At 44.6% G+C, this 26,363-nt stretch overlaps 2 protein-coding genes across 10 annotated transcripts in view; one reads left to right on the top strand and one right to left on the bottom strand.

Annotated features, from left to right (window-relative positions):
• Positions 1-909: 909 nt before the first annotated feature.
• On the top strand, positions 910-23,867 carry WDSUB1 (WD repeat, sterile alpha motif and U-box domain containing 1). Of its 4 annotated transcripts, none has more exons than XM_064155389.1 (11): positions 1,146-1,409; positions 3,658-4,080; positions 8,938-9,122; positions 11,362-11,454; positions 12,811-12,904; positions 14,871-14,904; positions 17,021-17,061; positions 17,153-17,259; positions 18,757-18,936; positions 21,933-22,073; positions 23,139-23,867. In XM_064155389.1, exons 2-11 carry the CDS (start codon positions 3,683-3,685, stop codon positions 23,294-23,296), a joined length of 1,431 nt encoding a protein of 476 aa, XP_064011459.1. In that variant the 5' UTR covers positions 1,146-1,409; positions 3,658-3,682; the 3' UTR covers positions 23,297-23,867. The 4 variants fall into 4 exon arrangements, with proteins under 4 accessions (XP_064011477.1, XP_064011459.1, XP_064011467.1 ...); XM_064155397.1 differs by having other exon boundaries at positions 1,146-1,414; XM_064155407.1 differs by lacking the exons at positions 21,933-22,073; positions 23,139-23,867 and adding an exon at positions 20,068-21,926 and having other exon boundaries at positions 910-1,409.
• The window catches only part of TANC1 (tetratricopeptide repeat, ankyrin repeat and coiled-coil containing 1), an 88,943-nt gene continuing 86,315 nt past the window's right edge, over positions 23,736-26,363 (bottom strand). For all 6 annotated transcript variants that reach the window (XM_064155331.1, XM_064155356.1, XM_064155347.1 and 3 more), the window contains one exon: positions 23,736-26,224. In XM_064155331.1, the coding sequence (XP_064011401.1) occupies positions 24,853-26,224 (1,372 nt within the window). In that variant the 3' untranslated portion in view covers positions 23,736-24,852. The remainder of the gene's footprint in view (positions 26,225-26,363) is intronic.

The raw sequence follows: 26,363 nt of genomic DNA, 5'->3' as shown, positions 1-26,363 counted from the left end.
GAGTCATTGGACACTGGAATGGGCTGCCCGGGGAGGTGGTGGAGTCACCGTCCCTGGGGCAGTTCAAGGCAGGGTTGGACGTGGCACTTGGTGCCATGGTCTAGCCTTGAGCTCTGTGGTAAAGGGTTGGACTTGATGATCTGTGAGGTCTCTTCCAACCCTGATGATACTGTGATACTGTGTGATACTGTGATACTACCCACCACCTAGGGTTTGGACTAATTAATGGGCAGTAAATCAGATGGCATGCAGTCAGGTCACATGTGCTGTAAAAGAAGAGATTCCAACATCATCTACACAATAGGGGATGTTTCCTGGGCCATGATTGATTCCAACGAAGTGACTTTTTTCCTCGAAAAAATGTAGGTGTTTTTATAAACCGTTTTATTCTGCAGGGATTTCTGTGTACGTATCAGGATGTGAAAATGGCAGCGGTGTAAATTTCCTGGTAGCTGTTGCCTGAAACCCCTTCAGTGGAGCTGCTCTTTGCAGGGAGCTTCGCCCCTTGTTGCACATCTTTCACTGGCTGGAGCAGAGGGGGGGAGGCCAGTCCTGAGCTTCCGCAGGGGGCATGCTGCTGGCGTGGCGACAGCCTGGAAAGGAGAGCCAGGATCTTCCGCTCCATCAGCTAAGAAAGCAGTTCCGCAGCCCTGACAGAGGCAGCCTGTCTCGACATACTGCGTGCGGAAGCATCTGGCCTTGTCGGCACTGCCACGATCCAGAGTTGATCCGTCCTGAAGACACATCGGCATCCATGCCGAAGCACTTCTGCTCCGAGGACTCTTCAGAAGCTCTTCCTGCAGCACACTGCCTTCCTCAGTGCACTGCCGAGACCGCCTTAATCCCGCCTCCCAAAGACGGGTGCCAGCGCCCCTGAGCAGGTTGTTTGCGGGCGTTAACAGATCCGGGACGCCGGACCTGAAGGGTTTCGGGCAAGAGCTGCGGGCACAGCGAGGGCAAAAGCGACGTTGATTTGGCGCAGTGCAGGGGGCTGCGAAGAGAGGTTAACGGAGCAACGCTGCCTCCCGCTTCGACCCTGCGCGGCCCCCGGGCGGGGCAGCCGGCCTGGACTGGACCAAACCGGCGAGCGGGGGGAGGCTGCCGGCGGATTCGCGCCTGCGCAAAGGCCTGGAGGCGAGTGGCGTAGAAGGGGTGTCCGCAGCAGGAGGGGCAGCGCCTGTGTCCTCCTCCTCCTGGGGGCTCGGGCCAGTGCCGAGTGGGGCCGTCCCTAGGCGGCTGCCCGTCGCAGCCGTGCCCGAGAGCGGCGGTTCGAGAAGCGGCGAGCTGGAGTCTTTGCGGTGCGCCGGTCTCTGCCGGTGCGGAAGCGCTGCGGTGCCTTCCGCGCCACCTCGGACCGCCGAGGCGGGGCCCTGAGGAGTGTTCACCTGAAGGCGCCATTGGAGAGCGGGGTGAGGTACCGGCCATCCTTGCAGCCCTTCCCTGCAGCCTTAGGTGGTGGCAGACTGTGGGCGGTGATAGGAAAGGGGTTCTCAGCAGTGCCCAGAACTGCTCTAATTTCTGTGGGCACTTGCCAGCAGGTTAGGAGAAGAGTGTAATTACTGGAGAGGGTAATCTCATTACAGATGGTCTAGCTGTGCCTTGCTCCCCCAGCCAGGCTATAAATTACCGATACCAGAGTCTCCTGGTCCTGGTCTTGCTTTTCTGCTGTGAGCTCCTAGAAGCTATCAACGGGATTAAGGTGCCTTTCCTGATGCCAGGCTTGGTCTGACTCTTCAGTTTGCCTTAGTCGAAGGAAGTGCGTTGTTTTCCTCCTCCGGATAGATGCTGTTGATGCTACTTGATCTGTTCAGTGTCCTTCAGAATAGTAATAAACCAGGGAAAAGCTAAAATAGAGCGTTCAAAGAGCTAACCTCTTAACTAAATTGGCATACCAGACGTTGTCTGAAATTGGGCATACATATACTCAAACCTGCCCGTGGTTTCCTCTTAGCACCGAAGTTACTGTTCAGAATGAAGCTGGACTTCATCTGCATTGCTAAGTACAGTCCTGAGGCCTCTGGCACAGGAGAGACGTGGACCTGTTGAGGTGGTCCTGGGGAGGCCACAGGCGCGGTCTGAGGGCTGGAACCTCCCTGCTGTGAGTGCAGATTGCTCAGCCTGGAGGAGGCTCTGGGCAGACCTGGTGGCTTTTCAGTGCTTGAAGGGGACAGTTTTAAACTGAGAGTAGATTTAGATTGGGTATGGGGAAGAACGTCTTTACTGTGAGAGTGGGGAGACACTGGAGCAGAGACCTGAGTGCCTCATCCCGGGAAATGGTGAAGGCTGAGGGCTTGAAGCAACCTGATCTAGTGGAAGGTGTCACAGAGCACTGGCACAGGCTCCCCAGAGAGATTGTGGGGTCTCTTTCTCGGAAGACTTTCAAGGCCTGTCCAGATGTGTTCCTCTGTGATCTGTGCTGGATTGTGTGGTCCTGTTCTGGCAGGGGGGTTGCACTCAGTGATCTCCTTGGGTCCCTTCCAACCCCTGACATCCTGTGCTCCTGTGTTCCTGCCAGTGGCAGAGGGTTTGGAACAGATCATATCTGAAAGGTTCCTTGAACTCAAACCATTCTATCCTGGGGCAACCCTAATTAATGCTTTGTCTGTAGTCCCATTTACCCCATTGCTTCTAGTATGGCTGCAAATGACAACAAATTTGAGCAGTAAACTTCACAGCATAAATTAAATCACTAGAGTAACTTGTTTCTCCACTCCTCTAAGACAAGGTAGCTGCTATGTAATCTTGTGTGTTCTACTACAGAACTGCAAGTTGACATTAAGAGTTCAGCTACAGTAATACTAACCAAATCATCTGAATTTCATAGAATCAACCAGGTTGGAAGAGACCTCCAAGATCATCCAGGCCAACCTAGCACCCAGCCCTGTCCAGTCAACCAGACCATGGCACTAAGTGCCTCATCCAGGCTTTGCTTCAACACCTCCAGGGACGGTGCCTCCACCACCTCCCTGGGCAGCCCATTCCAATGCCAGTCACTCTCTCTGTGAAGAACTTCTTCCTAACATCCAGCCTATACCTACCCTGGCACAACTTGAGACTGTGTCCCCTTGTTCTGTTGCTGGTTACCTGGGAGAAGAGGCCACCCCCCACCTGGCTACAATGCCCCTTCAGGTAGTTGTAGACAGTAATAAGATCACCCCTGAGCCTCCTCTTCTCCAGGCTAAACAGGCCCAGCTCCCTCAACCTCTCCTCATAGGATTTGTGCTCCAGGCCCCTCACCAGCTTTGTTGCCCTTCTCTGGACGTGTTCCAGCACCTCAACATCTTTCTTGAATTGAGGGGCCCAGAACTGGACACAGCACTCAAGGTGTGGCCTGACCAGTGCTGAGCACAGGGGCAGAATAACCTCCCTTGTCCTGCTGGCCACACTGTTCCTGATACAGCCCAGGATGCCATTGGCTCTCTTGGCCACCTGGGCACACTGCTGCCTCATCTTCAGCTTACTGTCTGTCAGTACTCCCAGACACCTCTTACCTCGTTGCTGTGGTTGATCTCTGGTTTAAGTTGAAGCTAGAACTGCGGTGGGAAATCTGCCTCTGCACGTGAACTATGATGTTTTTTTGCTGGAGAATGTATCTTGTTAAGGTTGTGTGTTTGTTTATGAAACAGATAAGTCTTAACTGTTAAACTTTTTTTTCAGATTTTTTTGTTAAAAGTAGGCAAAAATGGTGACATTAATTCACACTTTAGCTGATCACAGTGACGATGTCAACTACTGTGCCTTCTCCTCGTCGTGCTTGGCCACTTGCTCCTTGGACAAAACAATTCGTGTTTATTCTTTAGAGGACTTCACTGAGCTTCCATACTCGCCTTTAAAAGGCCACACATATGCTGTCCACTGCTGCTGCTTCTCTCCGTCAGGACACTTTTTAGCTTCGTGTTCCACAGATGGCACTAGTGTGGTATGGGACTCTGGCAACGGTCAGATGCTGGCAGTGCTGGAGCAGCCCAGCAGCAGTCCTGTTAGAATCTGCCGATTTTCACCTGACTCCACTTGTCTGGTGTCAGGGGCAGCTGATGGCAGTGTAGTCGTTTGGAACGTGCAGTCTTTAAGGATGTACAGGTGAGTGCCTTGTTTGCAATGAGAAGAGTGTAATTAAAGTGACGAGCAGTGCTCTGTGTGAGGCTTGTAAGGCTTGCATGTACAATGATTGATATCATGAAGAAATAGGAATGGGATTTAGAAGACCAAAGAAATCATCAGTGGGAGGGTGAGAATTGCAGAGCCTTTTTAGATTAAGCAATGCAAACTCAAGAAGTTTTAATTTTTACTAAGTTATTTTTCATCTTAATCCTGATTTTTTGTTGAAGTTCACGGCAGTGTTGTTGTTGATTTAACAGTGAACAGGTTTCCCAGGGAGGTTTTAGATGCTTCCTCCCTGGAGGTGTCCAAGGCCAGGTTGGATGAGGCCTTGAGCAACCTGTTTTAGTGGGAGGTGTCTCTGCCTTTGTCAGTGGGTTGGAACTGGGTGATCTTTGAGGTCCCTTCCAACCTAAACCATATTATGTGTCTGTAACTCCTCTTTTTCTTGTAATCTGTTTTCCAGCACACTACTGCTTTCATGGCCTTTGCCTTTGCCTTCCACAGCAGTGACGTAAATGGGAATTGTAAAAGTCCTCGCAATAATGTAGCTATCTGAAATTGTGCAAACCTGGAAATCTGCCCCTAAACAGATTTCCAATAGGGTTTTGCCACCTAGTCTTTTGTAATGCATACAGAAGCACTGAAGTAGTTGGTTTGCTTCCAGAGAATAAAGAGGTACACATTGCTGCTTAGTTATACCTTTAACAAAAACTTAGAATTTCAGTCATTAGCATTCTGAAATCTAAGAGTTTATTCATTTTGAAGTATTACCAGTGAAGAGATATTTTTATTGATTCATTCAGCAAGACAGGGAAAACCCCAGAAATACTAAATGCTGATTTCTGCCATGATCTAGTTGACTGGCTAGGGCTGGGGGATAGGTTGGACTGGATGATCTTGGAGGTCTCTTCCAACCTGGTTGATTCTATATGCTGTTAATTTATGCAATAATGCATGTTCTCGAGCTGCATCTCCAAATCCCTCCTAGCCAAATGGTGGATGTGTAAGGTTTGTGGAGAAATTATATTGCTTTAGGCAGAAGTTGTTCTACTTTGGTGTTTCCATTCTAAAGAAACAAGAAATAACTTGAAGGTTCCATTCCTGTCACGCTTCACTTTTCAAAGTTCACTTCAAAGTATTAGCATGCTAATAGTGGTCAGCTTGACTGCATTTGTAAATACTTTGTGATATGTGTGTGTATATATATATATTCAGATGATGATCATTGATGTTTGTAGTTGCAGATAGAAAAGTGCACCTTTTCTGTTTTCTTAAAGCTGAGATCAGTGTTACTTGGAAAATATCAAAGTGCCTCGAAATTATAGCAATATTAGCTAGAAATTATCAAAGTGCCTTGAAATTATATGAGAATATTAGCTAGAAATTAAGTTACTCAAAATTATATCAGAATATTAGCTAGCAATTAACTAAGTTACTGAAAATTATATCAGAATATTAGCTAGAAATTACCAAAGTGCCTCAAAGTTATATCAGAATAATAGCTAGAAATTAACTAAGTTACTGAAAATTATATCAGAATATTAGCTTGAAATTCTCAAAGTTCCTCAAAATTATATCAGAATATTAGCTAGAAATTATCAAAGTGCCTCGAAATTATATCAGAATATTAGCTAGAAATTATCAAAGTGCCTCGAAATTATATCAGAATATTCGCTAGAAATTATCAAAGTGCCTCGAAATTATATCAGAATATTCGCTAGAAATTCTCAAAGTGCCTCAAAATTATATCAGAATATTAGCTAGAAATTATCAAAGTGCCTCGAAATTGTATCAGAATATTAGCTGGAAATTATCAAAGTGCCTCGAAATTATATCAGAATATTAGCTAGAAATTATCAAAATGCCTCGAAATTATATCAGAATATTCGCTAGAAATTATCAAAGTGCCTCGAAATTATATCAGAATATTCGCTAGAAATTCTCAAAGTGCCTCAAAATTATATCAGAATATTAGCTAGAAATTATCAAAGTGCCTCGAAATTGTATCAGAATATTAGCTGGAAATTATCAAAGTGCCTCGAAATTATATCAGAATATTAGCTAGAAATTATCAAAGTGCCTCAAAATTATATCAGAATATTATCTAGAAATTATCAAAATGCCTCGAAATTATATCAGAATATTAGCTAGAAATTATCAAAGTGCCTTGAAATTATATCAGAATATTAACTAGAAATCATCAAAGTGCCTCGAAATTGTATCAGAATATTAGCTAGAAATTATCGAAGTTACTTGAAATTATATCAGAATATTAGCTAGAAATTATCAAAGTTACTTGAAATTATATCAGAGTATTAGCTAGAAATTATCAAAGTGCCTCAAAATTATATCAGAATATTAGCTAGAAATTACCAAAGTGCCTCAAAGTTATATCAGAATATTAGCTAGAAATTAACTAAATTACTTAAAATTATATCAGAATATTAGCTAGCAATTAACTAAGTTACTGAAAATTATATCAGAATATTATCTAGAAATTCTCAACGTTCCTCAAAATTGTATCAGAATATTAGCTAGCAATTATCAAAGTGCCTCGAAATTATATCAGAATATTAGCTAGAAATTATCAAAGTTACTCGAAATTATATCAGAATATTAGCTAGAAATTATCAAAGTGCCTCAAAATTATATCAGAATATTAGCTAGAAATCATCAAAGTTACTCGAAATTATATCAGAATATTAGCTAGAAATTATCAAAGTGCCTCAAAATTGTATCAGAATATTAACTAGAAATCATCAGAGTTCCTCAAAATTATATCAGAATATTCGCTAGAAATTATCAAAGTGCCTCAAAATTATATCAGAATATTAGCTAGCAATTAACTAAGTTACTGAAAATTATATCAGAGTATTAGCTAGAAATTATCAAAGTTACTCAAAATTATCAGAATATTAGCTAGAAATTATCAAAGTGCCTCAAAATTCTATCAGAGGATTTTAGTTAATCACCTGTGGTCCTCGATTTGTTTTACAGCAGCTGTTTGTGTCAATGCTAGAGAACACCTTTTAGCACACCTGACATAGATGGTAATTTACAACAAAGAGATGCAGCTGCTCTTTATCAGCTCAGCTGTGGTAACTGACTGTTCAGATTGTGAAGTAGGCTGGCAATTAATATCATCCCTTGATGGGTGTCAGCACCACCAAACCACATCAGGATGAGTATTTCTTGTTGGGATGTGTGTTTCTTGAGGTGTTTGCTATTTCCCTTCTATAGTTACCATGCTGATACCTGGCCTGCGAGCCTTCAGCTTCTTCTCTGAATGCTTCTAGTACTATTTATTTTACTGCTAGGTTTTCAGAGCACAATCTGCAGCTTTTTATGTGAAGGGAGGAAAGTTTTAAAAGCTACACTAAGGGAGAAAGGACAGGGGATATAAACCCAGCAAGCAGTGTAATGCATTTGCAATGGTGAGGGTACTCAATGCACCATTGAAGGTCCTGTTTCTGCTGCAGAGATTCTCAGCAAAGTTTTTTGACATGTCTTCTGTAGCATTAAGTCTGACACCTCTGGCAGTAAGTAAAAGTTTTATCAGCAGAAGAGAATGAGCACCTGCTCTACACAATGCAGTGACATGGCAGCACTTAAAGATTCAGCCCTGCATGCTGGGCTGGATCTGGCATCCGTGAGGTGCAAGGCACTTTCACTGTCAGATAACCCAAAGGATGTTAGCTTGGCCTTGCCTCCTTCCCAAGTATTGACCACACTTCCATATCTGCTAGGAATTTCCCTTTAAGATGAGTTTTACAATGCACTTGGACTGAGTTAGTTAAAGGACAGAAATACTTTTTTCATGTTGCTTCCTTTTTTGTATGAGTAGTTCAAAACTAGCCCTATATAGAATCATAGAATTGACCAGGTTGGCAAAGATCTCCAAGATCATTCAGTACAACCTATCACCCAGCCCTATCCAATCAACTAAGTGCCTCATCCAGGCTTTTCTTGAACACCTCCAGGGAGGGTGACTCCACCACCTCCCTGGGCAGCCCATTCCAATGCCAGTCACTCTCTCTGTGAAGAACTTCATCCTAGCATCCAGCCTATGCCCCCTTGTTCTGTTGCTGGTTGCCTGGGAGAAGAGACCAACCCCCACCTGGCTACAGCCTCCCTTCATGTAGTTGTAGACAGCAATGAGATCCCCCCTGAGCCTCTGCCAGGCTGCACACCCCCAGCTCCCTCAGTCTCTCCTCACAGGGCTGTGTTCCAAGCCCCTCATCAGCTTCATTGCCATTGTCTGGACACGTTCCAGTATCTCAACATCTCTCTAGAATTGAGTGGCCCAAGGTGTGGCCTGAACAGTGCTGAGTACAGGGAAAGAATAATCTCCCTTGTAGTATTCTTGGCTACAGCTTATCATGTGGGTTGGGAGGTGTTCTGTTTTGCTTTCATAAACAGTTTTGAGAGTCTGTTTTCACTGTTTGTGCACATATAAGTCTGTGTTGTGATAGCTTGTGTTTGTATTTGACTTTTAAATCGTAGCCTTAACAGTGTTGTGTCTTTCAAATGGTGAATCCATGCAGATTGTCTTTAGTTTGAAAATTATTTTATCACTTAAAGTTTTGCCTTGGGGAAAGTTTTTGCTCCTTGTGGAGCCATCTCACATCTCAAAGAGCAGATCCTGACCCTTCTAACTGTACTGTACTTTGTGTCTCTGTCCACAGTGGGTGTGAATTTCTCTCCCTTCTGTTACCAGGTTCCAAAGTGCATAACTTAGAAGAGCTTGGCTTGTTGTATCACATTGCTTTTTAGAGATCACTTATTTAGAGCATTGTTTATTCTAAACTCAAACCCTGTGTATTCTCTGCTTTTCAGATCTGGGAATGTTAAAGATGGTTCATTGGTGGCCTGTGCGTTTGCTCCTAGTGGAAACTTCTTTGTCACAGGATCATCATGTGGTGATTTAACTGTTTGGGATGATAAAATGAGATGCCTGTGTAACGAAAAAGCACATGACCTTGGTGTGACATGCTGTGATATTTCTTCACAGCCAGTTTCTGGTTAGTCACTTATGTCAGGCGAGGAACGTGTTAAAAAAGAGTCACTTTTTTTCCTTCTTTTGTTTTCACGCTCTTTTAATCATCAGTGCTTATGACACAAAGGATGCCAGAAGGAGATGTTGGTTTAGAATATTCTGAATAGTCCTATGTAAAAGTTGTGGTCGAGTTGATGACAGGGAGTCTAGGTCAACAAACAAGGTGATTAGCTTGCTTATGGTAGCTTTCAGTAGCAAATTATCCTGCCATGGTTATGGAAAATATTTGGATAGTGACTGTAAACAGTGAAGCCTAGCCCAGGGTGGACAAGGGTGTTAGAAGAGGCAGTGCTTGGGTACTTTTTCCTCTTTACTCTTTTATGCTTTGGTTCTCCAAGGAGCACAACTAGGTTAAAACAGTGCAGAGAACTGCGAACCTAACCAGCTGTGGGATGTGAATAGATTGCCTGTCTTCCTGTGCCTCACTTTTCTCAATTTGAGGAATCTGAGGGAGCAGTGAGTGCAGAATCTCATGTGCTCACTAAAAGATGTGGTACTGATAAAGTTGCAGTGCTGCTCCCTCCTCCTGAACAAGTAAACTTGAGTGAAATTACCTAGCCCTACTGGTAAAAAAATGGGCAGATCATGCTAAAATTTTCTAGTGAAGCTGACTGGAAGACAGCAAAGTCCTCCTCTTAAGTTATCCCAAGGAGCTCTGCCTGTACAACACTGTACATAACCCATTAACCAGTTGGTAACTTGTAAAACCGTGTCCAGGTCAATGTGCATTGTCAGTATTCTCATCCAGGTGGAGTTCCCAAATCACAAGTTCTTACCAAGAAACGTGTTTTTACACCAGGATAGCTCATAAATACATGCTCTTCCTCTGCCTGTAAGACCTAAATCTGACTGGGAAATCCTGGCAGCACTGATGCACTTTGGTGCTTTTGTGTTTAGCAGATTTCAAGTGAGTCCTGAAGTGTGCCACAGTCATGCAGCTCTGGTGGCTGGTTAGAACAGACAGGTCTGTGTGCACTAGGATTTTGCAGCAATAGCTGTATCAATTTGAAGTACACTTTCTGTGTGTGATGGTTTGGGTGTTACCCACCCCCTCCCACACACACACACACACACTTTGGAAATCACCCGGACTAGACTCAGCAGCTCTGGCAATTGAATGAAGCTTTATATTTACAGCTTAGCACAAGATACAAGCAGGTATTTACAGTCTATACAGTTATATACAGAAATATACAAGGTAAAAGGAAGCACAACAGCCCTCCCAGCAACCTGAATTCCCCAGGAGGGGCTCTCAACCGCCCTTCCACCTTCCTCCCACCTCTCTCCCTTACCCTCTATCCTGCCTTACGTTTAAGGTAGTGTGGAGGGTCAGCCAGGGTGATTAGAAAGCAGATGGATTAGTCACACAGATGGCAGGTTAGGTTAGAGAGAAAGAGAAGCTCAGCCCAAAGCCCAGACAGCAACTCTGTTATCTATATTTATATTATTGTTCTTAATACATCTCAGCAAGCCTATGAGTGAAATAGACATCACCGTTGTTTCCTTTTCACAGCCTGTAATCTAGTTCTTCTAACCAAAACATTGTAGCTAGGCTCAAACTAGCACACAGTGGTGGAAAAATGGAGATGAATTGTCTGGAATTACTTTGTAAGACACTTGACAGTAAATACTTGGACAGAGCTACACAGTCTTCAGATGATTTCCAGCCTTAGTCCTGGTGATTCTTGTAGCAACTCCTACAAGTTGGTAGTGGCAGTGGTAATGCCACTGAAGGATTGTTGTGACTCCTGTCAGGCTGGTGTGCCACCTCTGTGGAGTAGAGAAGCAGAAACAGTTTGGTACAGGACTTGGAAAAACAGAAACAAACAAAGAGAAAAATGGAATGGAATGGGCTGTCAGGTTTTTGTACATGCATATGTGGGTAAGCCTTAGAGGTAGGAAGTGTAGAAGAAATGGATGTAACCATTTAATTTACATTACAAAACTCTAGTGTTGTGCTCAATAGGTACAGGAATCAAACATTTATCACCAAGGAAACTTAAAATATGAGGCCAGTTCTGCTCTTGATCTACCAGCTCTAGGAAACAGTATAGCAGATATACCTATTTCTTACCTGTAAATAGTTCTAGAGCTCTGAGGTGAAGGAAATGTGCCAAATTCCCATGTAAGAATGCTGTTGTACTTAACCAATACGCTGCTGCTGTCAGTGCTTTTGATTCACAGTAACATTTGAATTTTATCAGATGGTGAACATGCATTCAGATACTTCCAGATGGCTTCTTGTGGTCAAGATAATCAGATCAAACTCTGGCTTATTTTGCTTGCAGATTCCTCAGGTGTGTATAGTGATTTATTTTTTTTCATATTGCAGTGTATTTTAGGCTGTTGGTGACTTAACATCTAAGATCAATGTTGTACTGTTGTCATGGATTCACAGCCAAACTAACCAGAAGCTGAAAGCTTTCTTTCGTGTGTTTAGGCATGCAGCACTTTGTGGCATTAGGCCCTGTAGGTTCCATTTAGTGGTCTATTTATCAACTACTGTAAAAGTAAAGACTAAAGAAACCAAATAATTTCTCTTTAGTTCTCTCAAACCTAATGTTATGATAGGCATTTGGGTTTAATTAGCATTTTTATCTTTTGGTAGCCAATAATATTTCCATTGTGGCCATTGAGCAGGTTGGAAGAGACCTCCAAGATTACCCAGTCCAACCTATCCATTCAGTCCAGCTTATCCAACCAAGATCATCCAGTCCAGCCCTGTCCAGTCAACTAGACCATGGCACTAAGTGCCTCATCCAGTCTTTTCTTGAACACCTTCAGGGATGGTGATTCCACCACCTCCCTGGGCAGCCCATTCCAATGGCAAATCACTCTCTCTGTGAAGAACTTCCTCCTAATATCCAATCTATACCTCACAACTTGAGACTGTCCCCTTGTTCTGTCATTGCCTCTTCCTTTCCCAAGCCAGGGAGTGGTTACCTTTCATCTTTCAATACATCTTGGCCCTTGAAGCAAGTGCTAGAGACATGGAAAGTGTTGCCCCCTACTAGAACTGCAGTGTAGATGTGTGACTGCTATGCAGAGACAAGCCAAGTCTTCAGAGAGCATTTTTTTGTTTCTAGTCACTGTTATGTAGAAGTCTGAGGAATGACTGTTGTGTGTACAGATGCATATTTAATGATCTAAAACACTCCTAGGCATGCTAAGACTACGAAGCAAGAAAGTCAAATATCTAATGCTCTTTTATCCCTTGTTTCGTAGTCACTGTGTCACAGTCAGATCTTGGGTGCAGCTCCCTGAAAGGAGGTTGGAGTGAGGTGGGGGATTGGGCTCTTCTCCCTAGTATCAGCTGATAGAAAGAGAAGAAATGGCCTGGAATTGTGCCAGGGGAGGGTTAGGTTGGAGATTAGGGAAAATTCCTTTGCTGCAAGAGTAGTCAGGAACTGGAGCAGGCTGCCCAGGGAGGTGGTGGAGTCCCCATCCCTGGAGGTGTTCAAGAAACCTGTGGCCATAACACTTGGTGACACAAGTGGCTGTGCTGATGTTTGGTCCATAGTTGGACTCAATGATCTTAAGAGGTCTTTTCCAACCAAAACCAGTTTGGTTTTGTGAGCTTTAGGCTTCTAAAAGCAGCTTCTCTTACGCATTGTCAAATATCTCCACATCTAATTATTTTTGTTTGGTTTTAGGTGTTGAATTAAAATACAGATGCACATTGAATGGACATTCGGCCCCAGTTCTGGCTTGTGCATTTTCTCCTGATGGGCAGATGTTAGTTTCAGGGTAAGCAGTACCTTTTCAGTGTTTACATTTCATGCAGATGCCTGCCTGGGTTCAGTATTGTCAAACAGAAAGGTGAAGTTTTCACAATAATAATTAAGGAATAATTGTGTGACCTCCAGAACTATTGAAGTGTCTTTCCACTTGGTTTTGTGTCTTGTGGGTGATGGATTTTGACACCCAGGATGTTGCACAGCTTTTGACTTGGTCTCTCAATGTCATCAGAAAACTGATGCCTTCCCAAGGAGAATGAAAAGACTACAATAGGCAGCAAATAAACATAAAAACATACAAGCCTCAGGAGACATTAGCTTAGTCTGGCATTTTCCTCTGTGTTGGTTTCAAAGGAGTCTCTTTCAGTGTTTGAAGATCATTATGGATTGTTTGTGATCTATTTTCCATTAGATAAATGGATTCTTGTTTTCACTTACCTTGTTGCAAGCAAAATGTCTACCTCATAAAGTGTTTGAGGAAAAACTGCTGTCATGGTAAATAACTGTGCTGTGCAGTCTGTGTTTTGTGAGATATGTATTGATTGCTTTGCACCACTCTTATCCTGTGTGTTTATGGCACTGCTTCCTCTGGCTTGCTTTGCAAGTGAAAAGGTTTCAGAAATAAAGAGAAGTGCTGAGAGCAGATCATGGATTCTGGACATCTGCCTTACAGAGAACTGCTTGCAGAGACCTAAAGAACAGAGAGTGGGTAGCAGTGGGAGCGAGGGACAGTTTGCATCAGCACCGTGCAGATCCTCCATGTCAGATATTCTCATGGAATTGTAGAGTTTCTGTATTTAATGACTTTTTCTTACACAGTGCTGGAGCTAATTGCTGGTAGTGTTTTAAGGTGGATATGGGTGGAGGGGATTTAGGCAGAATCATTGAATTGTTTGGGTTGCAAAAGACCTCTAAAGTCCAACTGTCAACCCAGCACCACCATGGCCATTAACCCATGTTCCACAGTGCCATGTCCACGCCTTTCTTGAACACCTCCAGGGATGGTGACTCCACCACCTCCCTGGGCAGCCTGCTCCAATCCCTGACTACTCTTGCAGCAAAGAAATTGTTCTTAATCTCCAACCTAAACTTCCCCTGCTGAAGTTTCAGGCCATTTGCTCTTGTTCTATCACCTGATACTAGGGAGATGAGACCAACCAGCACCTGGCTCAAACCTCCTTTCAGGGAGTTGTAGAGAGCAGTGAGGTCTCCCCTGAGTCTCCTCTTCTCCAGACTAAGGACCTCTCAGTCCCTCAGCTGCTCCTCACCAGCTCTGTTCTCCAGATCTTTCACCAGCTTTATTGTTCCTCTCTGGACACACTGCAGCAACTCTGTGTCCTTTTGAAATGAGAGGCTTTTCATAAGGTGGTGTTAAGAAACCTGTTTGCTCTTATTTTGCTTGTGGAAAAAGGTTTTTTCCTTCCTCTCAATTAAAAATGGTCCTTTTTTTTTTCTTCTTCTCTCTAATTATAGTCACTGTTCATTCATAGCTAGAGAGAGAGAGATACACTGGAGAGAGTCCAATGGAAAGCTGCAGTCTTGCTAAAAGGACTGGACTATCTTTATGATGAGGAAAGGCTGAGGGCTCTGGGGCTGTTTAGCCTGACGAAGACCAAGACGGGGTCTTACCAATGCTTATCAATATCTAAAGGGTGGGGGACAAGAGGATGAGGCCAGTCTCTTTTCAGTGGTGCCCAGCAGTAGGATAAGGAGCAACAGAAACAAACTTGAACACAGAAAGTTCCATATAAATGTAAGGAAAAACTTGTTCACTTCGAAGGTGATGGAGCACTGGAGCAGGCTGCCCAGAGAGGTTGTGGAGTCTGCTTCTCTGGAGACTTTCAAAACCTGCCTGGACATTGCGACGCTGAGAGACCAGCTTTACCAAGAGGGTTGGACTGGATCATCTCCAGGGGTCTCTTCCCACCCCTACCATTCTGTGATTTTGTGATTTTAATAGATTTCTTTTTTTAAAGGTCTGTGGACAAGTGTGTCATCATACATGAAACTGTAAGTACACAACAGTGCAAGGTTGTTGGGTTGTTGTCTTCAAATGTTACCACTGCTTCTGCAGTGTCTTAACAACCTAAAGAAATACTAAACAAGAAGAGCTCTGTAAACCCGAAATATTTACTGCATGTGGAGCAGGGGAAGGAATGTGAGGAAAAATACCTCTGGAGAATTGATCAGGCTTTCACAGTATTTATTTACATTCCTTTGAGGGGGTTGCCGTGTGATCTATTTACAGGAGAGCATTATTCACTGAATTCCATACACACAAGCTGCCTTCACAGCCAAGCAGAGGGATTTTTTTGTTATGCTAAATCTGTCTTAACTTCCAGGGCAAGAAGGGGGCTGTAGCCTTTGACCTAAAATTGGGAATGGTGATAATAGAAATTCTTCAGTTAATTGTACATCAAGTGCAAAGAATTAAATGTTTTTTCATATGTTAAATGCAATGTCTTTAAAATGCATTGTTTAAGCATTTCCTGTAATGCTGTTGTTATATCCTTCATTGTCTACCTGTTAGTGATATTTGCCTTTAGTAGTTTATAGCATTAATAATACTATTTTTGCTGAAAAACCTTAAACTTCTTCAATTTGCTCTGCAGTTACTCTTGTACTCACGCAATTGTTCAGTTAGGATCACAGCCTTCACATTTTTTGGCCCATTTATTTCAGTACTTTGAAGCTTAGACAAGGATGTAGAGTTCTTTGGACCCCCAGAAAATTGACGGGCAGAAAATTACAGCTACAAATGTTTCTGAATACTGTTTGTCACCTTTGTGCCCTTAGCTTTTTACTAAATGAGAGAATAACTTCTACAGCTTCTGGAGGAGAGTTAAGGACAGTAAAACCTTGTGGGAGAGATTTTAACCAAAAATAGGGCACCTTTCTGATCATGGACAGATAGAAAACCTGGAGGGCTGAGTAATCAATTAGTGACTGAGAGCATCTTTGCCCTTCATCTTTCAGTCTGTCTGTACCTGTGTCTTTCATAAGAGGGAAAAATCTTTCAAATCATCAGTTGAAGCTGTGTGGAAATTCAGGAATTTGGGTTTTAGTAGCATCTAGTGGCCAAATAGATAATCACAGGTGGGATTAGCCCAGCTGAAGGACTAGAGCAGGAAGTCTACTTCAGTTTCAGATCAGAGGACGTTAGCTGTTGGAAGGGACCTTCATAGATCATCGAGTCCAACCCCTGTGCCAGAGCAGGACCATAGAATCTAGCTCAAGTCACACAGGGATGCATCCAGACAGGTCTTGAAAGTCTCCAGAGAAGGAGACTCCACAGCCTCCCTGGGGAGCCTGTTCCAGTAAAAAAGCTTCCTTGTGTTGGGATGGAACTTCCTTTGCTGTAGTTTATATTTATTGCACCTTGTTCTATCAGAGGGCACAACTGAGCAGAGCCTATCCTCTTCCTCTTGACACTCAGCCCTCAGATGTCTATAAACGTTGATTAGATCCCCTCTTAAGTCCTCTCTTCACCAGACCAAACAGCTCCAGGTCCCTCAGCCTCTCCTCACAGGGCAGTGCTCCAGCCCCCTTCATCATCTTTGTAGCCCTCCATTGGACTGTCTCCAGTAGATCCCTGTCCCTCCTGAACTGGGGAACCCAGAACTGAACACAGTAGTCCAGGTGAGGTCTCACCAGGGCAGAGCAGAGAAGGAGGAGAACTTCCCTCGATCTGCTGACCGCACTACTCTTAATGCACTCCAGGATCCCATTGTACCTCTTGGCCACAAGGGCACATTGCTGTTACCTCTGCACTTGTGGTCATTTCTGATCCTAGATTCATAGACAGTTCTTGCCCACATGAGCAACCAACCAGTATGGGTGTGATGAATTTGGTAGGTATTTCTGCGCTGTTACACTAACACTTCTGTGCAGGCTGCTTGCTGAAGGCTAGCAGTGTTCCTCTTAGCTGAAGGGAGGGGAGGCTTCAAGCAGCACATTCAAGTTGCATTCCTGATTCTGCTGCTGGTCAGTGTTTGTCAGACTTGTCTGAAGTTACACAATTTCTGTCATCTTCCAAGCAGCAGTGCTTATGTTGAAAGGAAGTGTACCAACAAATGCTCATTCTTTTTATTCTTTACCATTTAAAATCACAAATATTCTCTTACAGAGTACTGGCAATACCCTACATACTTTGTCTCAGCACACCAGGTGAGAATCCAGTGTGATTATTCTGTCTAAGTAGATAAAAGAAATGGCATCCTTGTCTTGTGAACATTCACACACTTATGTTTACTTGCAGATACGTTACAACATGTGCATTTGCACCATGCAGTCCCTTACTTGCCACCGGTTCCATGGATAAAACTGTGAACATCTGGCAGTTTGACCTTAAGCAAGCCTCTGCAGGTATTTGTGTCTGCTCTTTAAAGCATGGTGTTGTTGAACACTTCCTGAAGATGCAAAAGCCCCATGCAGTTAGTTAGTAACCTCAGGCTTATGTGCATCTTCACAGAAACACAGAACTGTCAGGGCTGGAAGGGGCCTCAAGGATCATCTGGTTCCAACCCCACTGACATGGGCAGGGACACCTTCCACTAGATCCAGCCTGGCCTTAAAAGCACATCGAGCCTGGCCTTAAAAACATATAAGGATGAAGCTTCTACCACCTCTCTAGGCAACCTGTTCCAGTGTCTCACCACCCTCATGGTGAAGAACTCCTTCCTAACATCTAATCTAAATCTCCCCTCCTCTAGCTGGGATCCGTTCCCCCCAGTCCTGTCGCTACCTGACACCCTAGAAAGTACCTCCCCAGCTTTCGTGTAGGCCACTACAAGGTCTGCTCAGAGCTTTTTCTTCTCCAAACTGAACAATCTCAACTCTCAGCCTGTCCTCACAGGAGAGGAGCTCCAGCTTTCTGATCATCCTTGTGGCCCTTCTCTGGACATGTTCCAGTATGACCAGACCTTTCTTGTAACAGGGGCTCCAGAACTGGACAGTACCAGGTGGGATCTCTTGAGAACTGTGTAGAAGGGCAGAATCACCTCGCTCAACCTGCTGCCCACAGTTCTCTTGATATAGCCCAGGCTACAGTTGGCTTTTTGGGCTTCAAGTGCATACCAGTAGCTCGTATTGAGCTTTTCATTTACCAGCACCCCAAGACCTTTTCTTCAGTGCTGCTCTCAAGCCAGCCTATATTGGTGCCTGGGATTGCCCCAACCTGGATGCAGACCCCTGCACTTGTTATTTATCTTTTGATCTTATTAATGTCCTACAGAGGTATTCTCCTTTTGGTTTTCAAAGAAAAGAGGTACTAGAAGGATTTTAGTTTTAGTAATCTGCTCATCTTCTTTTCTGATACTCAGGACAGCATTTAAGAGGTGAATGTTATTCCCCGTGCACTGAAAGACTTTTTGGACAAGTGTCATTGGCAAGGAGTTAAAAAGAACATATGCTAATTGTAAGCATAGTTCTCAACCAGGAATACAGCTAACGAGTTGTAGGTGTAAAACCCCAGGATAATTAATGTTACAGAGTATGTGGAACAAAGGTACATAGATCTTTGTTTAAAGCACAGGAAGAAACCTGGTCTGGAGTTGAAACTTGTTTCAGTGTCTGCTGATTTTCTGTCCTTTAGTTTAACTCAAGCTGGACGGAAGTGTAGGCATCTGAGAAATTCAGTTCCTCAGGCTTTGAAAATTCATAGTTAAAAGACAGAGCCAATTTCTTGCCCCCACCCATGATGTCCAATAGGCATTTCTGCTGTTGGAATGCTGGGGAATGGATTGTACTGAGAACACCTGGAAAAACCCTGCCTTCATTAGATCTGGGATTTTAATTGCTGGGTTTGGGGGCAGGGAGTTGCTTGGAGTTCTGTTAACTGTCTTTTATCTTCCCTTTTCAAAGGAAATGCTGTAAAAAGTGAATCCAAGGTGGCTGTTGAGGACTGGTCAGAGGATGATGTTTCAGCTTGGCTTTGTGCACAAGACTTAGCAGACTTTGTTGGACTTTTCAAAAGGAATAACATTGATGGCAAGGAACTCCTGAAACTTACTAAAGAAAGTCTGGCTGGTGAATTAAAAATTGGTAAGAGCACAGAAATCCAGAGAATCTTTAATCTTTCAAGCACCTGTGATGTGTAGGAATGAAAGGAAGTTAGGAGCTCCACACATCCACATTTTCCATATTTTTCCCTGAAATGTGTTTATTTTATTACCAAGGCTGCTGCCCCCTAATGTCACATTCTCCTCAATACTCTCTGAACCTTCAGTTTAGGGGCCAGTGCCATACAAAGTGTTTTGTACCAGAATAGCACAAATTGTAAAGAAGTTGGAGGTGTTCCAAATACTCTCCCTTCTTCTGTAGCACGTGGAGAAGGCACTATCCTTATTTAGGGTAAGAGACAGTTCAGCCCTGATGGTGTGTGTCCTTGGAACATAAAACTAAGGCTGATACAGATGACCTGAATTTGGAAACCTCTGATCAGGCTGACTTTGTCCTCTCCATCAGCACTGTGCTTGTAGCAAAGATGTGAGAGTTTTGGTTGTCCTTTTTGTATTCTAAGGTTTCACTCTAGAGACACACAAAAAGCATGAATCCTAGAATGGTCTGTGTTGGAAGTGACCTCCAAAGGTCATCCAGTCCAACCCCCTCTGCAGTAAGCAGAGGCACCCTCAACTAGATCAGGTTGCCCAGAGCCCTGTCCAGCCTCACCTTGAATATCTCACAGGGATGGGGCCTCAACTACCTCCCTGGGCAACCTGTTCCAGTGTTGCACTACTCTCATGGTCACAGTAAGGTACAAGTAAGGTCATTCCTATCCCACATCTTTAGCAAGAAACTTTGGATCTGAGAGTGAGTCTAAACCTCAGTATTTTGGCACTGAATTTGACTCTTGTGGTTCACCATTCCTTACAGGGTACACTGAGGAAGGAGCAAGCTCAGTACAGATTAAACAGGAAATTGCAGCTGCTTTGTGCACAATATCTTACTTAAAGTGTTCTTCTGTAACTGGTTTTTGAAAGATGGTGTGTCATGGGTAACTCTTTAATCCCTGACCAGAGATTTAATTAGGAGGTAGTTCACTAAGGTGCAGACTAGATGCAGTTACCTGTTGGCATGAGAGAAATTCCTGCACGATGAAGATTGTAGAAGATGCCCTCAGAGTCCAGTTCTAACTAGAATTATTTGGTTCCTTTTTTGTCTTTCTTTCCTTAGGTGATACTCTTAACTAATGTTTCACAACTCTCAACCTCATCTTGTAGATTGTTAAACATTGCCCTGCAAACTCCTCCTGATACATGAACTTTTATTGTAGTTCAGTGCTGTATCTCAAATCTTGCATTGCCTTTATCTGTGCATGTTATGATATAATCCCTCAAGGAAATGCAGGTTGAAATTTTGGTGGTGGTGTTTATACTTTTGCATATGTTTTTCTCCCTCTGTGACATATTTTGTCTTTACTGATAGAGATGACTTTTATCAGTGTGCCTGAGTTTTATCCCTTGGCACACAGTGTGAGGCAGCTGATGGGATTGTGCAGCAAAGCTGGGAGCAGTGATGTGTTACAGCTTCTGCTTGGCAGGCCACAGAGGGAGTGGCACAGCTGGTTGGAACAGCATTGTATCAACGCTTTGTTTTAGTGCTGAAGATGGAAAATTAACCAGAGCTGGAAACAGTATTTGCTAGATGGGAAGTAAAGGATTGTGACACCTGCACTGACACAAAGCAGTTTTTAAAAGGAGAGATGTTTGCTGCTGCTGCTGCTGCAGGGTGAGGATTGCTGCTATCTGGGATGCGTTTCCAGTCTTGACAGGCTAAAATTGTAGTGTGACAGTTTATACAAAGCCATTTTTCTCATTGTCACATTTTTCTCCCACATCTACTCACAATTAAGTTGGAAGAATGGCTGCTGTCTCAGACACAGATACAGCTCTTCTTTCAGATCACAGCAACTGTGTATTCTCAGTAAATGGGTAACAAATGCTGACATCAGCTCAGGGATGCTTGTGAATGAATCCGTGTGAATTGGTGCTTGTGATGCCTTCCTTACCTGATCACGTGTACATGGTAGAAAGAAAGGTTTCCTGAAGCAGAAGCAGGTAACAGTGCAGTGTGATTTGCAGGCACAGTGCACAGACCTCATGTCTTGGTTGAAGACAGCAAAGTTATTTGTTGATGTCTTCATTTTATGGGGTCAGTTGCCTCTGAACTAGAGTCCGAAAGAAAACAAGGCAACCTGGCAGAACCAGAACTGTGTCTGTGGTTTATCTTTAGGTTAGGATGACATTAAGCTTTAAAACCCACAGATTGAGGGATTCTTCAGCTGTCTCTTGGTGGGCCACAGGACAGCAATACTGTACCAGAAAGGAGTTGTATTGAAGAGACACTATCACCATGTGTGACAGAGGCTAAAATGAAGTTTAAGGAAGCGTCCTGAAATGGTGTCCCCTTCCATTTGGCATGGCTGGGAGGACACAGCAGGCAGTACAGAGAGAAGCCAGTCCATGGAATGCAAGAGCTATTCAGACTTTTACTCTGGAATTACTTTTCTAGGCCCCGTAGACAAGCAGGGGCAGTGGGCATTTAGAGAAATGCCTCTGTGGCTTAGAGTTAGTTTGTGCCAGCTCCTTCTGGTTTGGATTTTGACATTTTATGGCTTGTATTAAGTTTCAAGCAATGCTTACATCACTGGAAATGGTTTAAGCTCTAAAAGTTGTGTCAGTAAAGGCATTTTTCTGTGGCTAGTATTAAAAAGCCATTCTAAGATTTGTTGCTGAGCTTTTTTTTTTCTCCAGGGTGCCTCTGGCAGGGCAGTATCTTCCATCTTTTACATCTGGCACAGTTGGCAGTTAAACTTTGCCTGTGGCGTGGTGGAGTGGGGAAAAGGCACATCTGTGAGGTGTTTGGATGTGTGACACTGTGACAGGATGTTGTTGAGTTGCTTGTGGTGGTGGCTGTCGGCAGATCTTGCTGTATTAGGTGGAGCTGTCTCCTGTAACTCAGTTGCTAATTAAGGCAAGACCCAAGCTCTTTGTCTTACGTGTCTGTGTTGTTAACTTTATGTACAAATAACTCTTCAGAGTCCCTGGGCCTGCGCAATAAAGTCTTCCAGAAAATTGAAGCATTGAGGATGGACATGAGAGCTGCTACTGTTCCTGTCCCTGATGAGTTTTTGTGTCCCATAACAAGAGAGCTTATGAAAGATCCTGTCATTGCAGCAGGTAGGTGTTTAAGTGGTGGATTGATTGCTTAAAGGTAAAAAGAGATGGGTGGGAACACAAAACTAGGCACACCTTACCAGTTACAGAAAGTGTTCTAATAGCTGCTGCAGGAAGAGAGAACTGTGGTGCATGCTTCATTTGCCAGCAGACATCTCTAGTAGGGCAAAGAATGCCACACCAAGCAGCAGCAGCAGCAATGCTGATCAAGCTTGCTACTGGTCAGTGAACTGATGCAGCAGTAAGAGATGGGTCCAGAGTGCTTTGTGAAGCAGCTTGTGCTGGTTTGGTCAGGTCACAAAGATCAGGATAATCAAAAAAGCTGAACCAAATTTTGGTCTTACTGCTGCTGTGTAAAGTTTTATTGTAATGCATTTAACTATGTGATTTGCAGCAAGTCTGCAGGAGTGTATGGGCAAAGCTTTCACAAGCTCTGTACATTTTTGTCTCAGTTTGCCTGTTGGGAAATGCTGATGCCTGTCCTCCCATCCCTTTTGAGATGGAGTAGCTAACCCCTGGGTGGTCTATAACATGAGTACTGTGTCCAGTTCTGGGCCCCTCAATTCAAGAAAGATGTTGAGGTGTTGGAACATGTCCAGAGAAGGGCAACAAAGCTGGTGAGGGGCCTGGAGCACAAATCCTATGAGGAGAGGTTGAGGGAGCTGGGCCTGTTTAGCCTGGAGAAGAGGAGGCTCAGGGGTGATCTTATTACTGTCTACAACTACTTGAAGGGGCATTGTAGCCAGGTGGGGGGTGGCCTCTTCTCCCAGGCAACCAGCAATAGAACAAGGGGACACAGTCTCAAGTTGTGCCAGGGTAGGTCTAGGCTGGATATTAGGAAGAAGTTCTTCACAGAGAGAGTGATTGGCATTGGAATGGGCTGCCCAGGGAGGTGGTGGAGGCACCGTCCCTGGGGGTCTTCAAGAAAAGACTGGATGAGGCACTTAGTGCCATGGTCTGGTTGATTGGATAGGGCTGGGTGCTAGGTTGGACTAGATGATCTTAGAGGTCTCTTCCAACCTGGTTGATTCTATGAGTCTATGAGTGTCTGTGATGGTCTCTTTGTAGATGGTTACTCCTATGAGAGGGAAGCGATGGAGAACTGGATCACCAACAAAAGACGTTCAAGTCCCATGACCAATCTTCCTCTCCCCTCTCTCATGCTCACACCGAACAGGACACTGAAAATGGCCATCAGTCGCTGGCTAGAGACTCAGCAGAAGTAACCCACTACATTTATGGCTTGTGAAAGTTACCTGACATTGGACGTAGCTAAAGGAAATCACCGTGTCAGAGATGAGGGTGGTGCTGCTCTGATCTGCAGCTCTCATGTACATGTGCAATAGGAAGAAAGTCTTCACTGCTGGAAGCCCTCAGAAAATTACTGCAAAAAGCCTTGAAGTGATTGGTAACTTAACTTTCTGGCATTTCTGTTTTAGGAAATGAAGTGTTGAGATGCACACGTTTTCAGCTAAGGTTTTCTTTAAATCCTCACTAATGAGCCTTTTGAATCTTGATTTTGCTAGGACCAAGGTAAGAAGGTAAGACAGCAAAGTGTCTAATCCTTGTTTCTTGTTTCAACCCCCAAATGAGTCTCTCTGTTTCCTGTTCCTGAGGATGGAGCGTTTCTCCCGTAGCCATCGCTGACTGCGCTCCTCCCACAGCTATATTAATAATCTTTATTTTGTATGGAAAAAATACAGTAGCTGTGCAAAAATAGAACTACAGGACCAGACTAATAGAGGACTTGTACAAAATATCAAAGAAACGGTAAACAATAAATAAGCTGAAGCATAATGATGCAAACTTGGGGAAGAGGGTTTGACAGGGTGGGCACGGCTGCTTCCCATGTCCACGGACACAGAGGAGAGGTGGAGGTGCCTGCGTTGGGCTGACCAAGCTCGCTGCACGCAGGAGCTCGCCACAGTTATGCCCAGAGCAGCCTCACCAACGCAAAACCACCTTTCCTCCCAAAAGCTTCACAACTTCATCCTGCACAGACACTTCTCACTCCATCCACTCGTGTTTCCCACGAGAACACTTACCGGCCAGTTCTGTACCTTTATCAGGGACAAACAATAACTCAGTTGAAGATAGCACCCAGAGGTGATTAGATAACCTAGATAAAGTGCGATTATTGGTAATATGCCTTAATGTTGTGTTCTTCAGGGCAGTGGCCAATATGGTCACAGCCTTTCCATACACATGCAAACCTCATTGTTTAACTTGAGATCTAGTTACTAAAAATAGTTCTATTTACATGGCTGCTTATGGTTGTTTGCTCATACACAAATTATTGATGCCTCCTAAATGTACATCATGCAACCCCAGTCAGATCCCACTAGAAACGGATAAAATACTCTCTCTCTGCTTTACAACTCCACACACACAGCTCTCAGCCCTGCCCCCCCTGCTGCCTTGGGAAGGAAGCACTTAGGCGTTGCAGAGGCATGGTCGTTGGGTCAGTGGTGAGCTGTAAGGTAACCAAAGCCATGACTTAAAGCCTACATAAAAGGAAAGTCTTGATGGAAAGGATTTCTCTGCTTAAGGTCCTGGCTTGGTGAACCAATGATCCCAATTGCCTCTTTGCACACAAATTTACCATTCCAGTTACTGCAACTGTCCTGTAGTGGTAGGAAGAGTTTGAAGTGGTTGTATCCCATTAAGCACTGGCCTACAGGGACAGCCTGCTCTGCTGCACACATGACCAGCCAAGTCAGCATTCCTTCCAGCAGTAAAAGCCTGTGAAGCTCTGAGATAAGCTCTGCAGCCCTGCCAACAGCTATACATTTGACTCGATGAACGATCGCTTTGGTTTTGTAGCTGTCACCTGGCTCAGATGGGCCTCCTTAGTGAGGTGAGGCTGCTGTGGCCTTGACACAGCATCTGGGTATGACTGTGGGGCTTGGCTTGGGGCTCTGCTGTCTTGGCAGTGGGTGGGTATTTGGCACTTCAGCTCCTCACATTCCTTAGCTTGCACACCGTTCTGGCTGCTGTCTCCTGGGGCAGCACCAGCAGAGTAGATTTTAGTTTGGTAGGGTCTGACTGAGAAGTGCTCAAAAGTGGAGGACTGAACACCCCCAGCAGCAGTGTTTGTTGATAGTCCGTCTGAAGCCTGAGGGTGCCAAGTGCGACTGGACTGAGCGTTCTGCTGCTGGAACCTTGCAGTCTTGTCCATGATGCCCATGAAGGGGGTGTTGCGAGGTCTGTGCTCAGCAGCAGCAGCCTGACCTTGGCTGCTGTGGCTCTCCTTGAGTCGAACGTCTGGGCCCAGCCCCTTAATGCTCTCTGAAAAGCTGCTGGCTGAAGATAAGCTGCTGCTTGAGGTGGCAAGAATCGTACTGCTGGCTGGGGAACTAGAAGAGGCAGCAGGGGCTGCAGGGCTTTGCTGCCTGGTTTCACTGAAGCTTGCCTGAGTGGGGGCTGTTGGCCGCTCAGCAGCTTTAGGCTTGCTTGTGAAGGAATGAGCAGAGAGGCTCTCTGCACGCTGCAGATGGGCACTCTGAGCAGGTGGCACCTTCTCACCATACAGCTCGGAACCAGGGCCCGTGGGAACACTGCCAGATGTCACTCTGTGCGTCCCTTCCAAATGCTGAACCTTTGCGTGCTGGACTGGCAAGGGGCTTTGGGGAAGGTGCTGACAGGATGGCTGTGCCTTTGTGCTGCCCTGGCTGCTTCCTGCTTTGGACCCAGGCTGGATGGAGCTCAGGTGCTGATTAGTTTTTACAATCTGTGCCTGCTTCGTGGGCTGCATGACCAGGCCTGGTTCTCTCAGGTATCTGCTGCCTGCTCTGCTCTGAGGGGATGCAGCTCGTGCCTTCTGCTGAACGGCTTCTTGAAGGGTCCTGCTGTAGGAGGCGGCTGCAGACTGCTGCAGCCTCTGTGGAGGGGAAACAGATTCATCAGGGTGTGGCAGCTCATCCTCCCTGTCCTGAGGATTGAAATTATCATTCACACCCTGGGTAACGCCCTCCTCCTCATTATCAGAGCTGTTAATTTGCTGTAGCAGCTGTGGAGACTGCTGCTTCTGTTGCTGTGTTCTCTGGAGCTGTTTGCATTCCTCTTCCACTCGAGCCAGGAGACGTTTTATCTCTTGGTTGCTGGGACACAGCTGTGTGGCTTCACGTAAATCAGCAAGAGCAGCAAGCAGCTTTCTGTTCAGGGGAGAAAACAAAGTGACTGAATAAAAAGCCTGGGGCAAACCTGAGTTTCAGCATTGCTGCTGTTAATCCACCTGTGTCACTTGCAAAGATACATTCTGATTGGTCACCTGCAGATGCTGGCAATGTAAGA

The sequence above is a fragment of the Pogoniulus pusillus genome, chromosome 2, assembly GCF_015220805.1.
Source record: "Pogoniulus pusillus isolate bPogPus1 chromosome 2, bPogPus1.pri, whole genome shotgun sequence".
In the NCBI taxonomy this organism is placed as follows: domain Eukaryota; kingdom Metazoa; phylum Chordata; class Aves; order Piciformes; family Lybiidae; genus Pogoniulus; species Pogoniulus pusillus.
The sequence above is the reverse complement of the archived record's forward strand: the minus strand, read 5'-3'. Positions and strand labels throughout refer to the sequence as shown.

Coding starts and splice junctions, on each gene's coding strand:
- WDSUB1 (XM_064155389.1), top strand. CDS start 3,683: ATGGTGACATTAATTCACACTTTAGCTGATCACAGTGACGATGTCAAC. Junction 12,905..14,870: donor GGGCAGATGTTAGTTTCAGG/GTAAGCAGTACC, acceptor CTTTTTTTAAAG/GTCTGTGGACAAGTGTGTCA. Junction 14,905..17,020: donor GTGTCATCATACATGAAACT/GTAAGTACACAA, acceptor ATTCTCTTACAG/AGTACTGGCAATACCCTACA.